The 27,202-nt window shown below is 40.9% G+C and overlaps 1 protein-coding gene and 1 non-coding gene across 3 annotated transcripts; both read left to right on the plus strand.

The window, feature by feature from the left end:
- The first annotated feature begins 248 nt into the window (after positions 1 to 248).
- TGDS (TDP-glucose 4,6-dehydratase) lies at positions 249 to 19,597 on the plus strand. 2 transcript variants are annotated; one of them, XM_030469404.1, is made up of 12 exons: positions 249 to 425; positions 2,034 to 2,100; positions 2,511 to 2,579; positions 5,301 to 5,391; positions 8,613 to 8,755; positions 12,252 to 12,350; positions 13,188 to 13,247; positions 15,117 to 15,160; positions 15,436 to 15,601; positions 16,043 to 16,101; positions 17,966 to 18,063; positions 18,433 to 19,597. In XM_030469404.1, the coding sequence occupies exons 1-12, from the start codon at positions 295 to 297 to the stop codon at positions 18,531 to 18,533; spliced, it is 1,128 nt and encodes a 375-aa protein (XP_030325264.1). In that variant the 5' UTR covers positions 249 to 294; the 3' UTR covers positions 18,534 to 19,597. The 2 variants fall into 2 exon arrangements, with proteins under 2 accessions (XP_030325264.1, XP_030325265.1); XM_030469405.1 differs by lacking the exons at positions 17,966 to 18,063; positions 18,433 to 19,597 and adding an exon at positions 17,032 to 17,082.
- A 5,437-nt stretch (positions 19,598 to 25,034) lies between these two features.
- TRNAF-GAA lies at positions 25,035 to 25,107 on the plus strand. The gene has a single exon. It is a non-coding gene; the product is annotated as a tRNA-Phe (tRNA).
- Positions 25,108 to 27,202: the final 2,095 nt, after the last annotated feature.

Consider the following 27,202-nt stretch of genomic DNA (forward strand, 5'->3'; position numbering starts at 1 on the left):
CCAAGGGGGCGGGGCCGAAACAGCCGGACTCAGCCCCCTGCCGACGACGTGTCCGTTGCTGAGTTCGGCCGTAAGTTGAGACCACGGCGTCGTAAAAGGGGGCTGGTCGCTGTCGAAGGGGGCTACTTGGCCCGGTGTACCCGTGCTGCTGCCGTTCGCTTCAGCGGGAGCGAGGCTCCCCGTTATTCAAGCTAGGGAGTGTGGGGGGGAGAGAGCAAGGCCTTTTTCTTTTTGGTGCTGCCGCCCTGCCCGTGAAACCCCCGGGAGAAGCACGGCGCTCATCCCGTGTTGCGCATGCGCAGTCGGGGAGCCGCGGCGGGTGAGGGCTGCTGCCGTAAAGCGCGGAGGATGTCGGAGCGGGGTGTACCGGCGGAGCTGCCGGGCTTCGAGAAGCGGCTGCTGGTGACGGGCGGCGCCGGGTTCATGTGAGTGGTGGCCGCCGTTCCTCGAGGGCGGCCTCGCTTCTCCTCTGGGTGGAGCCATGGGTCTCCTCTCTAGGGTCGTGGGGGGGATGTGGCAGGCGCCGCCGTGTCACTTCCCATACCCGTTTCCTTGGGTCTGTCCCGGGCCGGTTCCGTGGCGCTGTTAGCTCGGGTCACGTTGGCTCAGGCGGAGGTTTGTGCAGGACCGGGTTCTCTCCGGAGGCTGACGAGTAGATAGATGCTCGCCGAAGGGTGCTCCCAGCACTGCCGGTGGGATGGGTGCTGAGCCCCAAGGCGGAGGGGTGGTAGGAGGGGGATGTCGAAAGGCCCTTCTGCTAAATATCAGTATTTTGCCTTTTAATGGAAAGGTTACTTTAACTGGAGGCCCCCTCTGCTGGACATAAGGCCTTTTGTATAACTAACCTCGGGGAAGTGCTTTGAGCTGTGGCACTAACCAGATAAGAAAGAAAATGTATAAAGTGGTGGTGGTGTAGAAGGGAGGAGATGGGGGGATGTAACCAACAGGAACAGGAGACCGGTTCTGGACCGGTGTGAGCTGCCAAGTCGTCAAGAACGAAGAACACAGACACCTAAGTTCATCAGGGGCAAGTGATGAAGAGGAAGAACGACCCACCGGATGAAGTAGACTCCCACCAGAGGGACTGCGATTCTGGGGAAAAACCGCTAGATGCCGACAGAGCCCGCGGAGTAGTGTTTAACTAATACGTGTATTCATATTAATGATTTCTCAGGATAGGCAACCTCACGTTAATTACTTCTTGGAAAATCATGAACAGTTAATTCCTTTTGTGTAATAAAAGCTGCCTGAGGCTACGTATATGGTCTTAGAGACCAGGTATGGTGGAAGAATGCTCTGTGGTCCCCAGCACTGCTGATAAATACTGATTTGACAGTGACAAAGTGCTGTTGTGGTGACCTTTGAGCCAGCAGCTGTCTGTCACCAACTCTTCCTGGTGCTCTGATTGAGGCAGGGAAGGTTCAGGACCCTCTTGTCAGGGTGCTCAGGGTCTGAAGCTGTGAGAGGACTTGATTTCTCTGAGCATCCTCCATCTTACGGGGCTGGAGTTATGAACAAGGCCTGCCAAACCTCAGCTCTCAGGCTGAGTTTCTTGTACACAGACTGTACCAAAGAGAAATACCACCTGGTAGTCAGGCTGTCATTTTTTTCTTACACCTAGCAACAGTGCTGGTGAGTTGAGTGTTACAGGTGAGGGGAGCTGACTGCTTAGTTCTCCCTAATTATCAACTTCAGGGCATGGGAGCATTTTAGAATGCCTGTTGAATGTAGCACAGAACAGTTTAGTTTTTTTTTTCTTTTTTAGGTGACTGAGCAGTGCTACTTTCTATTGTTACAGCAAGAACTTCTAATACTTTAGCTTTTCAACAGTATGCAATTATAGACATTATCAACAGAATATTTTTGACACATCTTAAAATAGATCTGTGAATTCCTCTTCACCTGCCTTGAGAACAACTCCCTTTTCCTCCAAAACATTTTGATATTGCTAGACTTATTTGAAATTTGCCAGCTCTTGTTTACCTTAAAGCTACCTATATAATTGTAAAATATGTTTTTCTTCTATCCTGCAGTGCTTCACATGTAGTCGTCTCTCTTGTGAAAAACTACCCAAACTACCTGATTATAAATCTAGATAAGGTGAGTAGCTTGTTGCCTTACTTGATATGGAAAATTGGTTTAAATTATTTTTAATGCAATCTATAGCATATTTTCAGTTATATGGATTATTGTTATTTATTAATTTTCCCATTTGTTCCCATGAAAAAAATATTAGGAATAGCATTAAAAATAATTTTGGCAAAAAAAAAAAAAAAAGGAAGAATAGAGGAAGCTTAGGAAGTTCTAGATTTCTTTTTAAGATTTTTTTCAGTCAGGCTATCTTTCAGAGTTTTGTGTTTTGCAAGCAGGCATCATGAAGCTTTAAAAATAGCTCTTCTTTTGATATAATTTCTCAGTTCTCAAACTTTCTAACGATAGGTTGGATCCAAGTTAGCTTATTTACCTTTATGGATCCCACTTAATGATGTTGTGTGGGTTTTTCTCTTCAGCTCGACTACTGTGCAAGCTTGAAGAATCTTGAAACAGTCTCTGAGAAGAAAAACTACAAGTTTATCCAGGTGATAAAGCCTTCTCTTCTAGGAAACTTGAGTTTTTACTGATTTTTATGCCTTCATATCAAGGTAACGTGGTCTCCTGAGCATCCCCAACTAGAAGCTGCTGCTTTCACTTATGGTAAAGTTGAAATTCTACTAATTAATTGTCAAGAATGAGCCAGTGCATGCAGTATGCCAATGTATGTGACAATCAGATGGACGGAACAGCATTTACTTCGCCTGTTTTCCTTTCTTCATAATTCACCTGCAGAAGTCTGTCAAAATATGCAGTAGTATAACCATGTGTTCTGCTTCTTGCATGGAGTACCCTTTTGAAAGTTGTCATATTTTGTTCTGTAATAAAGGCAAAGAAATAATACATGCTGGAATATGGAAATAGGTGGTTTCAGGGATGGTTGTTAAGCTTTTGACAGGGCATGTGAACAAGATGGATTCAGATTCAGCTCCTCCATGGTCTGATGCCATCTGAGATTTTGCACCTTCAAACACTGCCACTTAGTGTGCCACACAATCTTTTTTATTCTGTTAGCACTAGACATCAAGCTGCATTTTTATTTTTCCTGCTTTTGGTGCTGTTCATAGTTGTTTTGGAATAGGATCCTGTGGTGTTCCTTCTTCAAGGTATGCCAGCTTAAAATTTTTCCAATGAAATCAGTTCACTGTTTCCACACTTTTACCTTAATACAGGAGATGGTTTTTGATTTATTGTTCAGATAGACATTCTGACTGCTGGGTTTGTATGGTGAGGTTCCTCCTCTCTCTGGAAGTCAGTGCTGATGGTGTTCTCACAGTCCCACTGGGCTGTTAAAGATTACAGGACACGTGAGAAATGCATCTACTTTCATTTTCTGAAACAGTGGTTTTGAGGGGGGGTTTGCCAGAGGTAGCAGGTGTAAGTTATGGAAGTGAATATGTCCTCACCTGTTTGGTGACCCCCGTGGCTGTTTACATTTTTGTGAACCTCTCTTTATTTCAGTAAGTGGTTACCTCGAGCTGTTGGGATAAAAGTTGCATGATGGAAAAGGGAATGTCTGCTAAGCCAATGTATGCATGCACAAACTGGATTTTTTTTTTTTCCTGCTTTTTTTTTTTTTCCAGAGTTTCCGGTATGTGATAGGAAATGTGAGCACTGTAGGAAAGCCTCATTATCTGGCTGTGTATTAACATTTAGTTGAGGATAGCAGAGGGTTCTGTAAGGCATCCTGTAAACAACCAGATCCCTATAGGAAGCAGGGGGATAGTCTCAAGGAATTATGGAACCATAGACTGGTTTGGTTTGGAAGGGACCTTAAAGATCCAAGTCCCCTACATGGGCAGGGATGCCTCTCCCTAAACCAGGTTGCTCGTAGCCCAATCCAGCCTGGCCTTGAACAACTCCAGAGGTGAGAAAGCCACAACTTTCCTGGGCAACGTGTTCTAGTATAATTAAATAGCTATAATGCTTCTGAACTAGAGTAGGATTATGTTCTCACAAATCCTGCAGCTCTGTAGTTCATTCTAGCTCTTAAGGATTTTGATGGTTGGTTTGTTTATTTATTTTAAGGAAGGTTGATCTGAGCTTGTATGCATTTAAGCAGATTACACTGAAATGAAAAAACACACTGGAAAAAAACTCTGGTGGACAAGCCCTGCAGTCAGAACTACAACACTGTTACTGCTCTTAGGAGAGAGCAGAGGGGATAACTGCTGTAGTGATGCTGTAGGAAAAAAGCCTGTTCTGGATGGTAGGAAGGTAAAAGTTCAGAAAACTTGGGTAAGGAACTGTATGAAAGGTACAGTTCAATCACAGTTTCTGTTGTTAATCAGCACAGATGTATTGAGTTTGAATTTAAGTTTAAAAAAAAAATCATAATAATTTAGTTCAAAATAATATACGAGTCTGAAGTATTTACTGGAATGTTCTGTTTAGGGATAAGAATTAAGAAAATTGTTCCATGATTCTCCCATTTCTGACATACTGTAGTTTGAGGTTGTTCGGAGTTGTTGCTTGAGAACTTACAGCATAGGGATATTTAAACTATTTTTAGTTAATTGCCTTCTTATAAAAAAGTATTCCTTCCCAAGACAATCCTTTTAACTGCTTTGTTTAATTTGAGCCAACAGATACCAAAATACCAAAAGCTTTTTTTCAGCTTGTGCTTACCTTTAAAAGCTGCTGTTGCTACTGTGCGAAACTAAAGAATGGCTGCTGTGTCTATACCTTAATCTCCGATATATATATATATATATATATGTAAATTTAGAAAAAAAAACCCCAAAACCAAATACCTGCACAAACAGCAAAAACCGCCAAATCCTCTCAAGATAGCAGGACTGACAGGAGAGGAAATCCAGTTCAATTTTTATAGTACCACTAGGTGTCACTGTCCCTTCACCAGAGTCCTGTAACTTACTTGCCATGAGAGTTTGTAATTTCAATCACAGTAGTTGAGCTACATGGCTGTACTTAACATTGTGTATGTTTTGAGGGTGATGCTATTTCTAATGTAAAATAATAATATAAATCCTGAACTAAGTTTCGTTGAGGCTGTTGCTCAGAATGTGTGAAATTTTTATCTGGTTTTATTTTGGATATGGTGTTGATAAATTGCCCAAAACTCAGTTGGTAGTGCAATTTTGTATCCTGTGCTTGCTTTGTAATGGTTTGTTGGGCGTTGCCTGGTACAAATGCGAGCTTAGTATTTTCTATAAAAAATAATTTTATGATTTTTTTTTCCTGTTTAGGGAGATATTTGTGAACCTAGTTTTATAAAACAGCTCTTTGAAACTGAGAAGATAGATATAGTCCTTCATTTTGCAGCCCAGACTCATGTAGGTGAGTGTTGTTGCATGGTTTATTTGTTTGAAATATATACTTATATTTATTGTCTTTTCCCCTCATGTAAAACAAGGATACGGTTTGTCTTGTGGCCTTTGTAACTTAAGGGGGTTCCCATCATTAGTTTTAAAAGTGCTTAATCTGACTTAACCATTATGCACAATGAAAAAAGCTATTGTTCTTTTTTAAATTACACTTCTTAATTCTAGTTAAACTTTTTAACTGTTGGTGTACTGGTAGAGTCATGAAGGCAGTGGGAGAGAGCTCATACATAGTCTTAATTTTTTACTTTGTTGGCTTCAAGCTTACAGGAAAAAACACAGTGTGGAAGCTGAAAGCGTAGCTATTGGGCATAGCTCCCTTCAGAATCAAAGAAATGACAGAAAGTTAGGGGTTGAAAGGGACACAGAAAGATCATTGAGTCCACTCCCCCCTGCCAGACTGGTATCATCTACAGGAGGTCACACAGGAACACATCCAGGTGGGGTTTGAATGTCTCCTGAGAAGGAGACTCCACAACCCCCCTGGGAAGCCTGTGCCAGTGCTCTGTCACCCTCACTGTGACTGTGACTTTTCCTTATACTTATGTGGAACCTCCTATGATCAAGCTTATACCTGTTGCCTCTTGGACATAACGGTGAAGAGCCTGGATCCATCCTCCTGGCACTTGCCCTTTACATATTTATAAATATTAATGAGGTCACCTCTCAGTCTCTCCCAAGCTGAGGAGCCCCAGCTCCCTCAGCCTTTCCTCATAAGGGAGATGTTCCACTCCCTTCATCTTGGTTGCTCTACACTGGATTCTCTCAAGCAGTTCCCTGTCCTTCTGGAACTGAGGGGCCCAGAACTGGACACAATATTCCAGATGTGGTTTCAACAGAACAGAAAAGATGGGGAGGAGAACCTCTCTTGACCTACTAACCCCACCCCTTCTAATGTACCCCAGGGTGCCATTGGTCTTCTTGGCCACATGAACACATTGCTGGCTCATGGTCATCCTTCCATCCACCAGCACCCCCAGATCCCTTTCCCCTTCTCTGCTCTCCAAGAACTCAGTCCCCAGTCTATTCTGGTGCTTGGGGTTCATCTTTACCAGATGCAAGACTCTACACTTGCCCTTGTATTTCATTAAATTTTCCATGCCCAACTCTGCAGCCTGTCAAGGTCTCTCTGAATGGCAGCACAGCCTTCTGGGGTGTCAGTCAGACCTCCCATCTTTTTGTCATCAGTGAACTTGCTGAGAAGACACTTTGTCCCATCATCAAGGTCGTTGATAAAGATGTTGAATAGGGCTGGACCCAGCACTGATCCTTGGTGGACTCCACTTGTTACAGGTCTCCAGCTGGACTCTGCACCATTGGTCATGACTCTTTGGCCTCTATTGTGTATCCAGTTCTTAATCCCTCTCACTGTCTGTTCTTCTGTCCCACATTTCCTAAGCTCGTTCAAGAGGGTGTTATGGGAGACTCTGTCAAAGGCCTTGCTAAGGTCACAGAATCATAGAATGGTTTGGGTTGGAAGGGACCTAAAAGATAATCTAGTTCCAGTCCCCTGCATGGAGAGGGACACCTTCCACCAGACCAGGTTGCTCAAGGCCCCATCCAACCTGGCCTTGAACACTTCCAGGGAGTGGGCAGCCACAACTTCCTTGGGCAACCTGTTGCAGTGTCTCACCACCCTCAAATTAAAGAATTTCTCCCTAACCTAAATTTTCCCTCAAGTTTTAGGCCATTTTCCCTTGTCCTTTCACTACACACCTGTGTAAAAAGCCCTACCCCAGCTTTCTTGTTGTCATCTTCAGATATTGGAAGGTTGCTATAAGTTTACCTTGGAGCCTCCCCTTCTCCAAGATGAACAACCCCAACTTCTTTAGCCTGTCTTCATAGGGGAGGTGCTCCATCCGTCTGATCATTTTTTGTCTCTCGTCTGGACATGTTCCAGGAGCTCTGTGTCTTTATGTTGGGGACTCCAGCACTTGACACAGTACTCCAGGTGGGGTCTCATAAGAGCAGAGTAGAGAGGGAGAATCACCTCCCTCAACCAGCTGTCTCTGCTTCTTTTAATGCAGCCCAGGACACAGTTGGTTTTCTGAGTTGTAAGTGCACACTGATGGCTCATGTTGAGCTTCTGGTTCACCACCACCCCCAAGTCCTCCTCCTCAGGGCTGCCCTCAATCCTTTCTTTTCCCAGCCTGTATTCATGCATGGGATTGCCTCAACCTAGGTGCAGAACCTTGCACTTGGCCTTGCTGAACTTCATGCAGCTTGCACGAGTCCACTTCTCAAGCTTGTCCAAGTCCCTCTCGATGGCATCTCTTCCCTCCAAAGTGTTGACTTCACCACACAGTTTGTCATCAGCAAACTTGCTGAGGGTGCATTTGATTCCACTGTCCATGTTGCTGACAAAGATGTTAAATAACACTGCTCCAAGTACTGACCCTTGTACTGAACACCACTTGTCACAGATCTCCGTTTGGACACTGAGCCATTGATCACAACTCTTTGGGTGTGACTATCTGTCCAGTTCCTTGTCCAGTGTGTGTGGTTCATCCACTGAATCCGTGTCATTCCAGTTTAGAGATCTGCAGGACAATGTCAAATGCTTGCACAGATCCTGGTAGATGATGTCAATTTCTCTGCTTTTGTCAACCAAGGCTGTGACCCTAAAGGGCCACCAAATTAGTCAGGCAGGACTTGCCCTTAGTAAAGCCTTGCTGACTGTCAGCAGTCACCCCTTTGTTATCTGCTTGCCTTAGCAGAGCCTTTAGGATCTGCTCCATGATCTTGCCAGGCACAGAGGTGAGACTGACTGGTCTTTAGTTCCCTGAGTCTTCTTTTTTTCCATTTTTGAAAATTTGGGTTATGTTTCCCCTCCCCTTTTCCAGTCAGTAGGAACTCCACCAGACTGCTGGGATTTTTCAAATATGATGGACAGTGGCTTTGCAACTGCATCTGCCAGTTCTTTCAGGAGCCATGAGTGAATCCCATCAGGTCCCATGGACTTGTTCATCTTCAGGTTCTTTAGGTGGTCTCAAACCTGCTCTTCATCTCAAGGTCAAGGTAGACTACATCCACTGGTCTCCCTGCATTTATCCATTCAGTCACAATCCTACCTGGGCTCTAAAAAGAGAGAGTCAATTACAGCCATTAGTATTACAATTCAGTAGGATGCTGTGTCTTGCCTGAGTTTAATCAGAATTGTTTGGTTTTTTTACATAGATCTTTCATTTTGGCATGCTCTGGAATTCACCTATGTGAATGTTTATGGCACCAATGTGCTGGTTGCTGCTGCACATGAAGCCAATGTGGAGAAGTTTGTCTATGTTAGTACAGATGAAGTGTATGGAGGTAGCACTGATGAGGTGAGTTTGAAAGTGCATAAGGGGTTTTTGTAGCTTTGCTTGCCTTTAATAGTGAAAATAAACTTTGTCAAACTTTCCCAAGTGCAAGATCCTGCACATGTGTTTAGGCAGTCCCAAGCACAAATACAGAAGGACATCGAACACTTGGAGTGAGTCCAGAAGAGTGCCATGAAGACCATCAGAGGGCTGGAGCTCCTCTCCTATGAAGACAGGCTGAGAAAGTTGGGGCTATTCAGCCTACAGAAGAGAAGGCTCTGAGGAGGTCTGATAGTGGCCTTCCAGTACCTGAAGAGACCTACAGGAAAGCTAGGGAGGGATTTTTTTTTTTTTTTTTTAATAAGGGCATGTCGTGATAGGACAAGGGGTAATGAATTTAAACTATGGAAGAGATCCTGCATCACTGTCCTGCATGACATTCTGGTAACTAAACTGGAATAATATGGATTCCATGGATGGAGCACTCAGTGGATAAGGAACTGGCTTAATGGTTGCACTCAAAGAGTTGTGGTCAATGGTTCCATGTCAGAATGGACACAGGTCTACAAGTGGTGTTCCTCAAGGGTTGGTATTTGCCCCTGTGCTCAGTGCTGGTGAGGCCACACCTCGAGTCCTGTGTCCAGTTCTGGGCCCCTCAGTTCAGGAAGGATATTGAGGTCCTGGAGCAGGTCCAAAGGAGGGCAACTAAGCTAGTGAAGGGACTTGAGCACAGACCCTATGAGGAGAGGCTGAGGGAGCTGGGGGTGTTCAGTCTGGAGAAGAGGAGGCTCAGGGGAGACCTCATCACTCTCTACAACTCCCTGAAAGGAGGTTGTAGCCAGGGGGGGTTGGTCTCTTTTGCCAGGCGACTTTCAGCAAGACAAGAGGGCATGGTCTTAAGGTGTGCCAGGGGAGGTTTAGGTTAGATATTAAAAAGAATTTCTTTACGGAGAGGGTGATCAGACATTGGAATGGGCTGCCCAGGGAAGTAGTGGATTCTCCGTCCCTGGAGATATTTAAAAAGAGACTGGATGTGGCACTCAGTGCCATGGTCTGGTAACTGCAGTGGTAGTGGATCAAGGGTTGGACCTGATGATCTCAGAGGTCCCTTCCAACCCAGCCAATTCTATGATTCTATGATTTGGACTGGTTCCGTTTAACATCTTGGTGGTGACATGGACAGTGGAATTGAGTGCACCCTGCACAAGTTTGCTGATGATACCAGACTCTGTGGTGGGGTCAACATGTGGAGGGAAGGAAGGCCACCCAGAGGGACCTTGAGAGGTGGGCTCATGCAAACTGCATGAAGTTCAACCCGGCCAAGTTAAGGTCCTGCACATGGGTCAGGGCAATCTGAACAAATACAGGTTGGGCAAAGAAAGCATTGGAAACAGGTCTGAGAAGAAGGACTTGGGCATGATAGTTAATGAGAAGCTCAACTTGAGCTGGCAATATGTGCCTTTATCCCAGAAAGCCAACCATATCCTGGGCTGCTTCAAAAGAAGTGTGGCCAGCAGGTGAAGGGAGATGATTCCCCTTTTCTGCTCTTGTGAGATCTCTGAAGTACCTATGAAGAAAGGCTGAGAGAGTTGGGTTGTTCAGCCTGGAGAAGAAGAGGCTACAGAGTACCTTGTAGTGGCCCTCCAGTAGCTGAGGGGGTCTACAAGAAAGCTGGAGGGGGACTTTTTAGAAGGCTATGTAGTGGTAGAACAAGAGGCAATGGCTTTAAACTGGAAGAGGGGAGATTTCAGTTAGGTATTGTGAAGAAATTCTTTACTGAGATGGTGGTGAGGCAGTGCAAAAGGTTGCTCAGGGAACATGTGGATGCCCCCTCCCTGGAAGTGCTCATGGCCAGGTTGGATGGGGCTTGAAGCAACCTAGTCTAGTGGAAGGTGTCCCTGCTCATGGCAGGGGAGTTGGATCCTGATGATATTGAAGCCCAGACCATTCTACAATTCCTTGTCCTGATGATATTGAAAGCTTTTTCAGCCCAAACCATTCAACAGTTCCTTGGTCTGTATAAATTTGTGTTTTGAGGGATTTCAGGTAGTAATGGAACTTGTAAAGAACCACTGGTTACTTCTAGAAAGCTAAACATCAAAATTGTCCTGCATTATTTTTGTAGCTTATTTTATGCTGGTGGTGTATAACTTAAAGCAATGAGATTGGGGTCATTGATGAAATGTGAATATTCCTTGGAGATGGTGCCAAAGGGGATGTCTATGAGACTTCAGTAATGTACACATCATGTTGCTGGTTGTTTTTTTTTTTTTTTAATTCCCTGCTCTGGCTTTGTTATGAACTTCACAGGCAAGGAGCTAGTTTCATACTCTAGCTAAAATACCAGCAACTGTAGTTACTGAAAATTCAAACAGAAAACAGCTCCTGTATTACTGAAGGAAATATCCAGGTGTTACTTGTTCTATGGAAATCTATTTATTCTTGCCAATTTATGCCTGATTTTTGCTCAGGAAATGTAATTTAGCTCAGTAAAAGACAGATTATTCATGCTTGTCATTCTAAAGGCATAAATAACTTCCAAGGAGTCTTGTGACTTAGTCCATGAAAATACGAATGTACTTCAGAAAGTCATGTGCACTTTCTTATTGTTGCAATGTCTTTATCAGTTGCTTCAACACAACTTCAATCTGCAGACTTTGGTGATACCCAAGAATGTTGTTTTCCTGCATGTACATCAGTGATTTGGCTGAGACAACTTCAAGTGACCTTTTTCTGCCTCTGGCCCTTGAAAAGAGCACTGTCATTTCATCTGGTTTTTGTTCTCTTTGTGAATCACAGGGGAAATTCTTGAAGAGTGGTTGGTTTTTGGTTTTTTTTTTTTTTTTTTTTTGGGAGGGGGAGGGAGATCAAAAAGTGAATTGGAGTCAATTAATTTAAGAAGTCAGACAAGAACAGTGTGTCTTTCAATCACATGTTTAGGTGATTTATGCATCTCAGACAGTGCAGAATTCCTCCTTCCATTGATTCATTAGTATATTGGGGTTTTTGGTGGATTTTTTTTCCACTTTGTGTTTGTAATAAACCTGCCTTCTCTGTAACAGGTCAGAATTGTTGAAACCTTGCTTTGGAGGGCTTTTTGGTTGAAACTCTACTTTTCTCTATTTCTATAAGTTTTTAGAAAAGGGAGAATGGACCCCATTTATTTTGGACTGAAAGGTCAATTTGCTAGCAGTGGCACAGTGAGGCAATATGAGTGAAAAGGAGTGAATCTCCCTGTGGCAACAGTGATTATATTACGAGATAAAAATCTAAGGAGCTGCTCCTTTGAAGTTCTCTGCTAGAAGTGCTGAAATATTGCTACTGGTATTCTAGACACCTCTTCTATTTGATAAATAGGCTGTCTTTTGTTATTGGTCTTCTACTGTTCAATGGAAGGGTGACTTTCTCAGTCTGGTGTGCTCGGAGATTTATGGATTTTTATCTTAGTTGCAACTTCAGCTTTTGTAACTTCATCTGTCCAAAGGAAATTGAATAATTCAAGTTTTTATTTTCTTTTTAGGAATTTGATGAATCCTCACCAAAACGTCCAACAAATCCTTATGCTTCCTCTAAAGCAGCTGCAGAGTGCTTTGTTCAGTCATACTGGGAAAGGTACCAAGTAGGTTGATGCAAGCTTCAAAGACTCTTATGCCCATACTTAAGTGTCTGTATCATGTATATAAGAGTATTAGAAAAATATCAGGACTATTCTACACAGTGCCACCCTTTTCCTGATTACTAGTCTTGTAGCTTGGATGTGTTGGAGGATGCTCCCTTTACTGGTGAAGACACACTGCAAGAGGTCAAATGGTTTGAAATTTTTTTTAAATCTGAGCTGCAATTTCTAAAATGTTCTTTGATAAAATGGTCAAAGAGAACATGAGCAATTTAAGAAAGCAATGGTAAGCATGAAGGAAATCTGTTTGTAGAGAAGAATAATATGCAAAATTGTATTAAAGCAAGACTTATAGTGTAAGAAAAAAAACCAACAAACCAAAACAACCCCCCCCACCTATTACTCAGTTTTTTTTAAAGCAAAAATATCTTAAATTTTGAATACTAAAGTTTTCTATTCTATACATGTCCTTCTGTATAGTTGTTTTACTTAAGGCTGACTAGAATAAGATGGTAATGACTGTGAAACATTTTACTGCAACAGGAAATACTAAGCCAGTCTTCAGCCAGCCAAATACATGTATGTAATGTCCTCTGGTGGTTCCATAGCAAGACTGAGAGATCTCAAACATTTGGCACTTTTGGCACTTCTAACAGAAGGCTGGAGGCCCTTGCCTATTTGGCAGAAGTATTGGTAGCTTAATTCATTAATGTTTGTAAGGGTTTGTAGACATTTGAATAAGCACTGTGGTTATGTCCATTTACTGATCACCAAGAAGCCTACAGATTTTCCTTGTGTATGTTTTCATATGTAATCATGTGCACATCTACTGTTTTTAAGTTTCCAGTTGTCATTACACGGAGCAGTAATGTTTATGGACCACACCAGTATCCAGAAAAAGTAAGTTTAAACTTATGCTTCACTCTGAGCATTAATATACTATATTATATATACTTTTTGTATATATATATATAATATATTAGTATATACTTTGTATATACCAGTATAAATATATACTATGTAAATATATATATGCTACATATATATATACTGTATATTTATATAGTATATTATATATATAGTATATATATATAAATTCAGTGTTATATTTCATACAATATGTGAATAATTCATATATTCAGTGTTGCAGTGATGTCACTTTTTTCTCCTAAGAATGGACTGACTTTTGAAAAAAGCACTGTCTTGCAAGTATCTGTTTCTACATTTACCTGTGACTATATTTTGGTCTGACACTAACATGAATTGCCATCAACACAAAGAATGTGTTTTTTTGTTGTCAGTAAAGCATCAATTAGAGGTTTCCAGTTACTTATGTGAGTTTAACTGCAGTGACTTAATTTTGTAATTTTTCTGTTTTTCAAAGTATATGTAACTGCCTTATGTCTGGCAGGGTTCTCCTACAAGTCTCATTAACTTGTATGTCACGTGCTGTAATTAGGAATGTTTAAGGTAAATATTTCAAAAAGTAAACTGTTTAGAAAGCAGTGTGTCTGGTATAGAACGATGTTCCAGCCTATGCAGAAAAGAGATAAGATGAAGCTACAGCAATCAAATACGTGGCAAGAAGTAGGACAAAACAACTTGTTAAGCATGTGTCTGTAAATACCTTGCAAGGTAACTATTTAAAATGTTTATTAGTGAGAAGCAGTTGCCTTTGTAGGCAATACTAAGTTCTGCCATGGTAGTGGATGGAAATAAACTGATGGAATGATAGTGATAATCATAGGTACTGTTTAGAGTTCGGAGCTTGTGTGAAATGTAGCAATATTTGGCAGTTCTAGTGAGAGAATTTTCAATTTATTTGCTTTCTGTGTTGAAATTATTATTATTATTATTATTATTATTATTATTATTATTATTATTATTTATTATTATTATATTTCTTCCTCTGTTACCGCAGAAGGATAAGCAATGGCTTTTAACATGTTTTGCACCTATCTGTGGCTTGGGAAATATGTGGCTACAGGTTGGATGATGTTGGAAGTATAGTCAGGGGATGTGTCACTGTTTACTTTCAGCATATATATTCTTCAAGTATCCTCTTTTAGTTACTGCTAAAAACACAATACTAGGCTAAATGGATGTTCAGTTTTACCTGCTATGCCTCTTTGTATGTTTAGAGAAGCAAGTTAACAAAATTGGTAGAACTGGAGTAGCTTTGTAATGGTTTCAGTTTAAAAACTTCAGTAGCCAGGCTGACTTACAGACTTTCTGGGGCATTATGAATTTTGGGGTCTAAGCCTGTAACAGAACATAATATTGTAAATATTCATGCTGCAAAGTAGTGGCTGTCACTTGATCCATGTTTACTTATCTTGAAATTCCAAATTTAACTATTTTAAAGACTCTCTTTTGTTCTAGATCTACTTACTGCAATTACTTGGATGTTTAAACAATATCCTAAGCTTTTTGCAGTCCCTAGTTAGGCTCTATTGCACTTCTGTGCCTCAAAAGTAAGGAACCATTGTATTTTGTAAAAATAGTGCATTTTTAACTACTTATTTGTAATGGTTGACTAGAAAGATAAGCTTTACAATACAGTAGAGGCACCTACTTTGGGAAAAAACCTACCAAAATCCTTGTAGTTTCTAAGTTCAATGTGTTCTTTGATTAGACTTAAGAAAACATAAAAGCATTTCAAGGGTTTTATTAAAATACCTACTGATACTTAGAGGTGAGGGCTCATGTTCTTGGCAGACTAAGAGTTTCTAAAATAATGGAGTAATTGTTTTTTGTTCAATTCCTTAGGTTATTCCAAAGTTTATATCTTTGTTGCAACAGAACAGAAAATGGTATGTAATTTGCTATTTTGTGTGTGATATTTGTGCAGTAAAACTGTAATTACACTTAGAAATACTGGGTATAGTTTGTAGAATTCTAATTTCATAACTAAGTTATGAATTGCTTATTTTAATAATATGATTTCCTTAAAAAAAACCCTAAAAAACTGTTTGCATGCCAGCTACTTAAGGTACCTTCAGGTAACTGCTAACAACAAATATGCTTAAAACAGCCTAATAAATCAAATAATCACAAAGTTTTTTTTCCCCCTTTTTGTGGTCTTAAGCTGTATTCATGGTTCTGGACTTCAAAGAAGAAACTTCCTTTATGCAGCTGATGTAGTAGAAGCATTCCTTACTGTCCTAAAGGAGGGGAAGCCAGGTGAAATTTATAACATTGGAACTAGCTTTGAGATGTCCATTACCCAGCTTGCTAAGGAGTTAATTCATTTAGTGAGTAAAGTGTTATGATTCTTTTCTTTACTATTCATTGCACAAACTATTCTACTGTAAGCCTTTTGTAGCTCTTGGAAAGCTTGGGCTTGTGGTGAGTCTTAGAAGAAAATTGCACCAAAAGGTGAGCTACTTGGTGGCTGCTTCAGTTTTAGACTGAGAATGTGGCACTATTACAATTTAAATATCTGATTATGAATGCCTAGGCAGTGCTCAGATGGAGAGAAGCACTGGAATCGTTCTAGATAGTTTTGCTTCTTTCAGTATTTTGTAAATTCAGTTTAGACAAAAGATCATTTCTGTTTATGGTGTGATTTTCTTTTTTTCCTTTCTTTTTTTTTCTACCACACATAAATCTTGTTATTAAAAAAAGAATATATTTTTAAATGTATGTTAAAGCAGTGCAAAATGTGAGGTTGTGATTTTTGTTTCTCTTGACAGATAAAGAAGACAACTTCAGAATCTGAAATGGAGCACTGGGTGGATTATGTCAAAGACAGGTAAGTGAAGCATGTGCAAGACAGCTTTATTCTGATGGTTTCTGAGTCTCTTGCCAGTTACTGTTTTGTGAAAGTTGTCTGCTTTGCAAGAGGATAAACTTTGGAGGGAGTAAGAACTATTCTGCTTTGTGTTGGGGTTTTTTTTGTTCAGTTGTTTTTTTTGTGTTTTTTTTTCCTAGTGGATTTGGTATCTGTGATCTATACAGAAAGCATAATAGAAAAACAGGATTTCTACTTACTATTTGTATCTTTAAGTCAGAGTATATATGCTGAAGGGGAATGTGTAATGCTAAATGTCTGTCTCCACGCTTTCTTCAGACTTCTCACAACTTCAGTCTGCTCTAAGAAAAGGACAGGTTTTATTCACTGGCTAAACCTTTACTTAAGGGCAGTTTGGGTAGTTTGTGTGGTGCTTTGTTTTTAATATGACTTGAATGAGATGAATCATTTAACTTTAGTATTTTCATGTTAATGTGACTTGTTCAGACTTAGACTGCTTTATGGGTAAGACCCACTCTCTACAGGCAGAAATATGCACCTACAGAATGTGGTTAATTTTACATTCCTGTCTTAAGCTAAGGCTGCTATCTCAAAAGATACTCCAAGGTGACAAAGGTAGGATGGTGGCAAACATGGATAGCTTTTACAAATATGCTTTTATTGTGTGTTTCTATCCTTAATTTTAGTCTTGGTTTAGCTCTGTTCTTTTATCTCCATTTCTTTCCTGCAGCAGCAATGAGTCTCTGCTTACTGTAGATTTCATTCTCTTTCTCCTGAATGATTAGAGATGATGTATCTGCTGATAGCAGTTAAGTATTATTATGGCCTTTAGAATTCTCACTTTCTTTTCACATTTGGATTGTTATCATGGCAACTGAAGTGTCTTTGAATGTGCTAATTTTTGTTTTTAAAATGAAGTGTTTCCTTTAGAATCCTATTTAAGTGTTTTGCGGGACTTTGAAGAAGTTGCTTCTGGCTCACATGATGTGAGTGTTCAGTAGGTCTCAGTGGAATTCAGCTTGAGCTGTTTCTCTGTGTGTATTGGGCCCTGTCCTCTAATGTTTAAACATAAATGGGCTTGGGAAAACTAACCACATAGGAATACATGTTTCAAAGGCCTTAAAAGATTCTTAAGATATCTAACTACTAATTCTTTAACTTTATAATAAGCGACTTAAAGGTCATGGGGGTTATTTGCAATGGGAGAATGAGTTCTGCTTGAGGTTAGCATGTTTTAGCAATGGTGGTAAGTAGCTGGTTTCTCTGCATGTGTAGCTTAAATATTCAGTATGCTAGTGCCAGTGATGCAGGAGTGTTAGGCTAGACTGCTGCACTGCCAGTTTGTGGAAGTTAAAATTTACACTGAGCTTAAATGTAGGGAATCTCTTTTTGTGCTGAATCTTGCAGCCTGGGATTCTACATATTTATTATTATTAGACCTGTGTAGCTAATGAGGCACTGAAATGGCAATGCTTTGGAAGTCTGTGTGTTTCAGATCTGAAGTATGTCAAAATCTGTGGGCTTTCAGGATGAAAAGTGTGAATGTTGGTAGTAGAAAACCCTGGGTTGTGTAGTGGCTGCCTAAAGAGTTGCAAATGCAGTGGTTTTTGTGCCACAAAGATATTAATTCATATTTATGCTAGTCAACTCCAAGTAGCTGACTGCACAAACTGAATTGTGCTCTTGTGGCTGCACTCAACTGCCACATAGCTTTTGAAGACAATATAATCCATTCATGTTGATGGCAATTTTGAAAATCTAGGCATACCCAATATTGCTTTGAAGACAATGTGAGTTATTGAATCTCTAATAGATAAAAAATTCCAATAAAATTGTTTTTCTTGTGCATTTTATATCTCATCAGACCTACTAATGACCTGAGGTACCCAATGAATTCAGAAAAAATGCACAACTTAGGATGGAGACCTAAAGTGCCTTGGAAAGAAGGAATAAAGAAAACAAGTAGGGCTGATGGCTTTTACACTATAGATTTAAAAGTGATGGGAAGGGAAAGGGGAGGGAAATGGGTATATAGGTTAGCTGATAAGAAGCTAGAGAGAATAAATTTAACACTTTATTTTACATAAAATTGACTTTTTAAAATAATTAATTAACCTAATTTAAAGGTTAATCACATTAAGGTAGCATCGGATACTAAAGTCACTTTATGCAAGACTTATCCTAGCATTAAAATGTATAAAATCTGAACCAGATTTTTTAATATTATAGGTTAAAATTTTGCATTTTGTTAGTCTTACTGTATCCATGGAATATTAGAACTTCCCTGTTACCTCTGGTCAGCTTGACTCATCAGCATTCTCTTCATCCTAGTTGAATGGTACAAAGAAAACTTTCACAACTGGAAAAACCCAGAGAAAGCTTTGGAGCCCTTTCCTGTGACAGAGCCATTTGCACAGCTCAGCAGTCCATAGGGTGTCAGAGAACCTGAAGGAGCTTGTTCTACCTCGTATCTGCTTTTCTTGGAAGTCTGTGATCAAGTGACCACACTGAACTCCTGGTGTAATCAGGATCACCAAAGGACAATAAAACCAGAACTACAGTGCGGCACAACTTAATGGAAGGGTTTCAGCACTTTATAAGTCAAACCTGTTAATTTCAGCTTTTGGTGCAATACTGTCTTCTCACTAGGTCTTGATTTTTAAAGAACTGTACATGATGAAGAATATTTATAATGCTATAAATTAGTGTAACTTGTTAAATCGGCCTTATTAATTTTGAGCTATTAATTGTGATTACAGCTTTTGGGACTTTCAATGAAACTTCTTTTAGTCCTGGAATAATTAATCAGTATTAGTCTTTTTTTACAGTGTAATATATTGGTTTTGTCACTTTAAAGAGTTGTGGTTTATTTTTAATCAAGGAAAAAATTGATGTATTTTCTGGGGAGTACATGTCAGTTGATGAAAGCTAAGATTTGGCACCCCTATGGTTCAGTGCTTTTCTCTGTTGGTGCACTATTACTTTATGTAGGTGACTGATTAAACTGTTATCTACTCTGTAACCTTAAATGGCCCTTTTTAAGGGGGGTGGTGGGGAGGGAAAGGTGTCAAGAAGTAGCAAATGTTCTCCAGAAGCATTCCCTTAACCTTCACTCTGCTCTAGGTGTCACCTTTTTTCTACCTTTTACTTGTTAATTTAATTTCCTTAACTAATTGTAACAAACTTGAAATACTGTAACACGATTAACATTCCAGTGATGTTATTTCCTGTGATATGAAGTCTATATATGGAGAAAAATTTTAAACACTTAATTTTACTGTAAATTGTGGGTCGGCACATGTTATTCAATCCAGTTTTTCACTTTAGTTTTTTTTTTTGTGACAAACATTATAAAGATGAAACAATATTTGAATTGTAATGTAAAGTTTGTGAGCAAACTTCAATTCTATAAATACATCAATCTTTTATAATTCATTTAGTAGTGAAAGTTGTGGTGTTATTGATTTATCTTAAGTAAACATTTTTAAAAAGCGGATGATTGGTTTTTCTGTATTTGTATTTTTTCAGAATACAGGCAGAACTATCTACTTTTTTTTTGGCTTTAAGTGTCAAATATACATGGGAAAATTCTTATAGAATCATAGAATTGGCTGGGTTGGAAGGGACCTCAGAGATCATCCAGTCCAACCCTTGAACCACCGTTGTGGTTGCTAGACCATGGCACTGAGTGCCACATCCAGTCTCTTTTTAAATATCTCCAGGGAGGGAGAATCCACTACTTCCCTGGGCAGCCCATTCCAATGCCTGATCACCCTCTCCAGAAAGAAATTCTTTCTAATATCTAACCTGAATTTCCCCTGGCACAACTTAAGACCGTGCCCTCTTGTCTTGTTGGAAGTCGTCTTCTTGGTTTTATCACTTCATCTTCTGTACTTGGCACAGCCCTTGACCCTTCTGTTGCCCCTGGGTAGAACCTAGGGCTAGGACACTGTGGTGTACTCAGAAATTGTTGCAAGTTTTATGAAAATTGGAAGTTAACTCTGAAAACACAAGGATATGCAGAAGTCTTTTCCTCATCACCCTGAGTGACGGAAGAACAGAGCTTGGGTGTTTGCCTTAGAGGTTGCTGCTAGATTTCCAGAAGTAACCGAACATAAAACTTGGTATTACAGACCAAGGTAGCCTGCAGGTAATGGTGGCTTTGGAGCCACAGTGCTCCCAGCTTCATCACATCTCCTGCATATTGCCCGGTGCTGTTGCTAAGCTGCTGCTTTTGGTTGTTAAGAGTTGGTGTTAAAGGCAGCTAAACAGTGAGCTTTTAGGCTTACCATAGTCCCAAGTGTGTATTCTGAAGTTCAGGGTTGTCTTGCTGAAGGTGAGTTTTCTGTGACAAAGTGGAATGATAACACTGTACTAGAATTTCATTTCTTTTATATTTTTTTGGTTTCTGGTACTGCGCTTGGTAGTCAAAATCTCCATTTGGGAAGGGCAAAAGTTACAGGACTTAATACATACTTGACTATTAGAATGCTTGGCTTACCAGGTACTTAAACTTCTCCAGCTGAATCACTTAAAATTCATTGTCAAGCACACTTAACATTCAAATATTTTCTTAATTTTCATATTTTCTTGAGATACAGCTTCTTTACAGTACACGGAGAGTTAGGCATTCATCTTACTGTTTTGTATTTCACAGAAGTCAATACCAGAAATAGCTGAACTACAGCAAAGATCTGCTTTAGTTGTATTTATGATTAGTGTGGCAGCTGCTCTTGATGAGCTGCATGAAAGTATAAAAATAATTCAGTCTGCTTATGATGGAATACTGGTAATGTGATGTGTCTTCAATTTTAGGAATGGAGATTACAGACCATAATTCACTAAATTGTTATTTTTATTTTTACAAACAGGTACAGTATCTTTGAAACACTGGAAATTAATTAACTAGTGATAGTGCTATTAGACCAGAAATACAGAGAAGAAAGCAGTAGTGTGTGATTGCTTTATTGAATAGATCTCTTTGAAAGTTTTGAATGTTTAGCTGCTGGAGATGCAAGCTTGAACATTTGTGACTGTCCAAACAAGTGATATTACTGTTAGTGGATTTTTCAAAAGGTTCTGTTAAGTTTTAGTAGAAGCTGTTCTAATTTAAATGGTTTTGAAGATATTATCCTTCAGTTTTTGAGATTTTTTGCTTTGTGTTTTTACTTCTATTTATATATATTTATAAATACACATATTTTAAAAAATACATACTAAAAAAAAACTCTAGGAGACTTTTGCTTTGAGCTACTTTGCTGTCCATCAGTTTGCCTTAGCAGACAAGCACTCTGGTAGGAGCACTCCTTTCACAAGGAAAAGTCTTTTTACTGTTAATGTAAACACTTTATTTTGCCATTAACCTTCTTTCTCCTGTAGAAAGAAAAGGACAAAGGATCAACCAGTGAACTGTTAATCCAGAGAAGTAATGCTTTAAGCCTTTGTATCTCCCTGTTTTCACATGGAAGGTACAAAGAAGCAGTTCTGCAGCAGGCAAAGGTAATGGTGTAAAATACTGCAAGCACAGCAATCTTTCAGTCCACTTTTCTCCAGGCTTCAGTTACAGAGCAAAATGAATTTACACCCGTAAGAGAATAAATGGACTCCATGTGTGTGCCACTTGAATTGCCAAAGCCTTCTAAAGGAGAAGGGGTGGCCTTTGGCAAAGGGTTTCTCTCCAGGTTCCATCAGAGAGGAGAGGTTCAAGCTTGGGAAATTCTTTGGGGTCAGCTGGCCTGCATCGTTCTTTTGGGGAGATGGTGTTGTGGGTTGGATCAGCTCTTCAGGCAGCAGCTCCTCGAAGCCCCTGTGCACTGGGGAATACAAACGTTGCTGCTCCATTGCCTTAATGCATCAGTCCTGCCATTCAGCACATCCCTTTCAAGCAGCAAGTGAAAGAATTTGGAGGATGGCAAAGTGGGCAGCCGAGGCAAGGCTGGCTGCAGTCCTCCTGCCTTGCAAGTCGTGGCCCTTGGGTTGGGCTTTCTGTATGGATCTGTCCCAGTTTGTGTGCTGAAGATAATACTTGGTTTCTTCAAGGCCTTCTCTGGTCAGACCTTGGCACCTACTTGCTTATGCTTGTGTGCTGGTTGGCATTAAGGGGTGCCAGCTGTGGTTGGGGCTGGTTTGTATTGTCCTAATACGATGGACTAGAAAGTAGCTTCCTTTTTCCCACCTTGTCCTTTAATGGATTCAGCAGGAAGGCTGTGGATGAAAAAATAAGTGGTTTGGATTTTTTTGTTGTTGTCTGTTGTTTTTTTCAACCACAATTTCTATCCTTGTGGGGGTACAAAGTGGCACAAATTCAGTTTCCCATTAGGAGACAGCTGTGAATAGCTCCAGCTAGACTCAGAATGCTCCATTTTGCTAGAACTGTGTTCTTATTCTCTTCAAATAGCCATTAAATGCCAGTATGTTTTTGCTTTCCAGTAAGAGGAACTTTGGCCCCAAAACCAGATTTTGTTGGGGGAGGGAAAGGTAGCTGCTTTAATAAATATGTTGTATATGAGACTGAGTGGTCCTTTTGTTTTGCATTACCTTCAGTTTTAATTCCCATTGCCGATTTCTTTTTACCTGGCAAAACAAAGATTTCTAAAAAGAATAAAGATTACAATAGCCTGTTCATACATAGTAGCTCTGATTTTTTTTTTTTTTTTTTTTTTTTTTTTTTTTTTTTTTGTGGCAGTGTATGAAAACCCTAGAGTAAATAATGTTTTGACTCTCACACATGTCACCACACATTTGGAGTTCATCGGTACAACAGATCACAAGATGATGTTCACTGCCTCACTAGGAGACACGCTTATTAAATGGGTACGTTCATCATTTCTTAGCAGAACAATCATTGCCAGTGGCAATGGAAAATCATGAGAATGTGAGATTTCACATCTGTATGTTGTTAGCACATCTCTGGAGTACAATGGTATGTTTTGGGTTTCCAGTTGTTTTTTCAAACCACTCTCTAACTAAATGCTTTTGTTAAAGAGTTTCTGTTTTCACACACTAAGTACTTGGTGACCCAAGCCTCAGGATTCCAATTTATGAAAACACATCTTGTTCCTAGACTGCAATTTGTGGCTCCTGAAGCAGGGGTGGTTGCTCACGAAATACTTCCAGAAGTGGTACAATATGTGAAAAAAATATACTGTTTGAAAGTAAAGGGAAATAGGGGATGTGTGTCATCAAATATTCACTGGGCTGGTTTCAGGAAAGTTTGCTTCTTCCACACACTTGAAAAAAAGAGGGATTTGTTAAACCCCTCTATTACTGTGAATGAACAAGTTTTTCTTAGTTAAAAAAAAAAAAAAAAGCCAAACAGGGGGGCAGAGAAGCAGTGGGCAATCTTACAAGGCACCGTTTCTCCCCGTGTTGAACACAGAGAGCCAGAATAGGAGATGCTCTCCCAGAACATTTTTCTAGAGCTGTGGGATGTGCAAATAAATAAATACAAGCTTGAGATGTGAGTGTCCAGCAGTAGTGCCACATGTGCTCACAAGTACTCTAAGGTGCATCATCTACCTTCAGCCTGCAGCCACAGAAGAGTGATAACTGTTGCCTGTTGAGATAAATGCATAAAGAACAATGTGAGGATAAACTTTTAAGAATTAATTTTTATTATAACTGTGCTTAGTCAGACTTTGGGATTTATGCAGAGACATAATGTTCCCCTGTGGAACATGCATCCCTGAGCAAGACCATGGAAAAATGAGGATGGATTTGCTCTCTCTAGTTATAGAATTGTTTTGGTTGGAGGAGACCTTTAAAGATCAAGTCCCAGCCATTCACCTGGCGCTGCCAAGTCCACCACTAAGCCATGTTCTTAAGTACATAAGCTCTGGACATAATTTGACAGATTTCAAAATAAGTCTCTGAAAACTGAAACAAAAATATCCCACAGAATATTCAAATTCCTGTTACTCCTCAAATAGCTCAGGCAGCCATAGCCAAAACACTTACATCCTGATACTAACTGCATGCAGGTTACATATCATACATTCATATCATAGAATCATAGAATCATAGAATTGGCTGGGTTGGAAGGGACATCAGAGATCATCAAGTCCAACCCTTGAACCACCGTTGCGGTTGCTAGACCATGGCACTGAGTGCCACATCCAGTCTCTTTTTAAATATCTCCAGGGACGGAGAATCCACTACTTCCCTGGGCAGCCCATTCCAATGCCTGATCACCCTCTCCGTAAAGAAATCCTTTCTAATATCTAACCTAAACTTCCCCTGGCACAACTTAAGACCATGCCCTCTTGTCTTGTTGAAAGTCGTCTGGCAAAAGAGACCAACCCCCACCCGGTTACACCCTCCTTTCAGGGAGTTGCAGAGAGCGATGAGGTCTCCCCTGAGCCGCCTTTTCTTTAGGCTGAACACCCCCAGCTCCCTCAGCCTCTCCTCATAGGGTCTGTGCTCGAGTCCCTTCACCAGCCTGGTTGCCCTCCTTTGGACCTGCTCCAGGACCTCGATATCTTTCAAAAAACTGAGGGGCCCAGAACTGGACACAGGACTCGAGGTGTGGCCTCACCAGGGCTGAGTACAGGGGCAGAATCCCTTCCCTGGACCTGCTGGAGACGCTGTTCCTGATACAGGCCAGGATGCCATTGGCCTTCTTGGCTACCTGGGCACACTGCTGGCTCATGTTCAGGTTCCTGTCAATGCAGACTCCCAGGTCCCTTTCTGCCTGGCTGCTCTCCAACCACTCTGTCCCCAGCCTGTAGCGCTTGTGCTATTGCTGTATTTATCTTCGCCTCCAGGCAGAATTTTCTTTGCGAGGATCCCGTCGTGAGTTCACTTACGGTACTCACGGTATCTGGCAGTAGGATAACAACATCTGCCCCCATTAAACCATTTCAAGCCAAGTATGAGCAGGTGACGGGCGTAGAAAAACCCATTAGTTACCTTGCTTCAACCGCTACGAAACGGGAGCCGAAATAGCTCAGTTGGGAGAGCGTTAGACTGAAGATCTAAAGGTCCCTGGTTCGATCCCGGGTTTCGGCAGAAGCCCTCCGTTTTCGTTTTTTCACGCCCCGCTGCTGCCGCCCCGCGGGCTCCGGGCGCCTTGGAACCCCGGTCTCTTCCCGCCCCTCCCGGCGTGACGCAGCGCGGGGTGCCCGCCCGTCACCTCACGCCGCACGGGTTTTTCGTAACCATTGGTTACCTGCGTGGTGTGTGAGCCCCGGGGCTTCGGCTGCTGGGCCTGAAGCTCCCTTCTGGTTTACTCCGTTGTTTTGCTATTTATTTATCTTGAATTTTACAAAAAGCGGCCTTTCCCACGGTGGTGGGTGTTAATTTAATAAATTAAGGTCCTAAAAATTGACCAGGACACGCCAATTAAAAACCAATTAGAATTTATTAGCAAGTGACAACAAGCAACAACAGCGCTGGGTGCTCGGGAGTCTCTGCTCCGACAAGACAGCACGACTTCCTTAAAGTTTCTTTGGTATTTATAGTCCTTTATGGCCCTGTGAGCCCAATGGTGCTGGAAAAGCTCGAAATCTGTCGACGATGCTAATTCTTCTTGAGCAGGCACAGCCGACAATACTAATTTTTCTCATGCAGACACATCTTGTGTTTGGTTAACCCCTTTCTACACTAATTCTTCTTATGCAGACACATCTTGTGTTTGGTTAACCCCTTTCTACAAAGGTTGTCTATAAGAACGTTTAAACATGATTACACAGCATTTTGTCACAATACACTTTTTCTCTCTGAAGTACATTCTGCAGTTAACATCCTTATCTTATTTCACTACTTCTGTCTTGCCTTTATAAGTAAATACACTAAAGATTTTCTACTTAGGTTAAATGAGCAAACATTATATGTAAGTTATTACAGTTTGTCACAGTCACACAATGTTTTTGGCACATAACTTTGCAGTTAATACTTCTATTTTATAAACAAAGTTACGTAGGTTAAATGAACAAATATAACTTTATATGTAAATTATTACAGCGGGCAAGTGATGCCATTTTGCCTCCGTTGAGGGTGCTGACTGAGGCTTTCCGGGTGATGTTGTGGATGCACAGGTAGCGCTCTGCAGAACCTCCTGCACAAACAGGACCCGGCGAAATTACACCCTTGGGAGTGCCCGCCTTTCATACCTGGGAGGGGACACCCATGCAGAAGCGACTTGTGAAGGAGGCGGGGGGGAAGCGAGCCATCGAGCCTCCCTCTCCTCACTTCCACTGCTCCCTGCAGCAGAATTGAGGAGGACAAAGCAAAGCCGGGACATCACAAGGATGAGCGTGTGGCTCACACCTAACCTAACACTACCTATGCCTGCCGTCCTTCTCAGCAAGTGGAAATGCAGCCTCTGGGAGGGCTTGCCTCCCAGTTTCCCTTTTTAGCTCTTCCAAGTTTCAGTTTTTTTATTGATGATGGAAGAACTGTAAGCAGAAAGCTTCATTCCTGGGCCCTCCCTTCTCTGCCCTCAGCAGAAGAAAAGGAGGCTGGAAGGGAAGGCGAAACTGTGTGGAGAGGAGTGGGAGAGACAGAGGAATTTGAGATTATTTACCCAAATCTGGAGCAATGGGCAAAATTTCTGGACCTCGCTATTCCTCTGCTGTCAACTAATAGCTGGAAATATTTCTGGTCACAGAAAGGTGAAGGAATAGCTTCAAGGCCAGAAAGTGTTAATTATGTCAGCTGCCCTTTACTATTCATGTTTCCACCTCATGCTTGCTTTTTTTTCTTTTTCTTTAAATACTCGGATTTTTCTACAGCATATTTTTAAAGAGGATATTGGCTTTTGGTGTGAAGACATGAAAAGACAGAAAAATCATAAGTTCTGTTGGTAATTTGTTGCAAGTGTTCCAAATGTATTCCTTACTTTAATTTGGATTTGCCTTCTGTTAAATTAAGGCTATTATTTCTGTTAAGCCTTTTCTTTCTTTGATGAAATATCTTCTCAGTACCTGGCATTTAGTCATCACAAAACAGTCAAGTCAACCCTCTAGCTTTGTTTTCATAAACCAAAGAAACAAAATCCTTTGAGTCTCTCATCATATGACACTTTTTCCTGCTTTAAGGTAATTTTTTGTAACCTTTCTAGTAGACTGACACCAGAGCCACACACAGAAAAAAGCCGTTCAGT

This window comes from Calypte anna, chromosome 1 (assembly GCF_003957555.1).
Source record: "Calypte anna isolate BGI_N300 chromosome 1, bCalAnn1_v1.p, whole genome shotgun sequence".
NCBI lineage: Eukaryota > Metazoa > Chordata > Aves > Apodiformes > Trochilidae > Calypte > Calypte anna.

Coding starts and splice junctions, on each gene's coding strand:
- TGDS (XM_030469404.1), top strand. CDS start 295: ATGCGCAGTCGGGGAGCCGCGGCGGGTGAGGGCTGCTGCCGTAAAGCG. Junction 5,392..8,612: donor TGCAGCCCAGACTCATGTAG/GTGAGTGTTGTT, acceptor TTTTTTACATAG/ATCTTTCATTTTGGCATGCT. Junction 13,248..15,116: donor CACACCAGTATCCAGAAAAA/GTAAGTTTAAAC, acceptor TCAATTCCTTAG/GTTATTCCAAAGTTTATATC.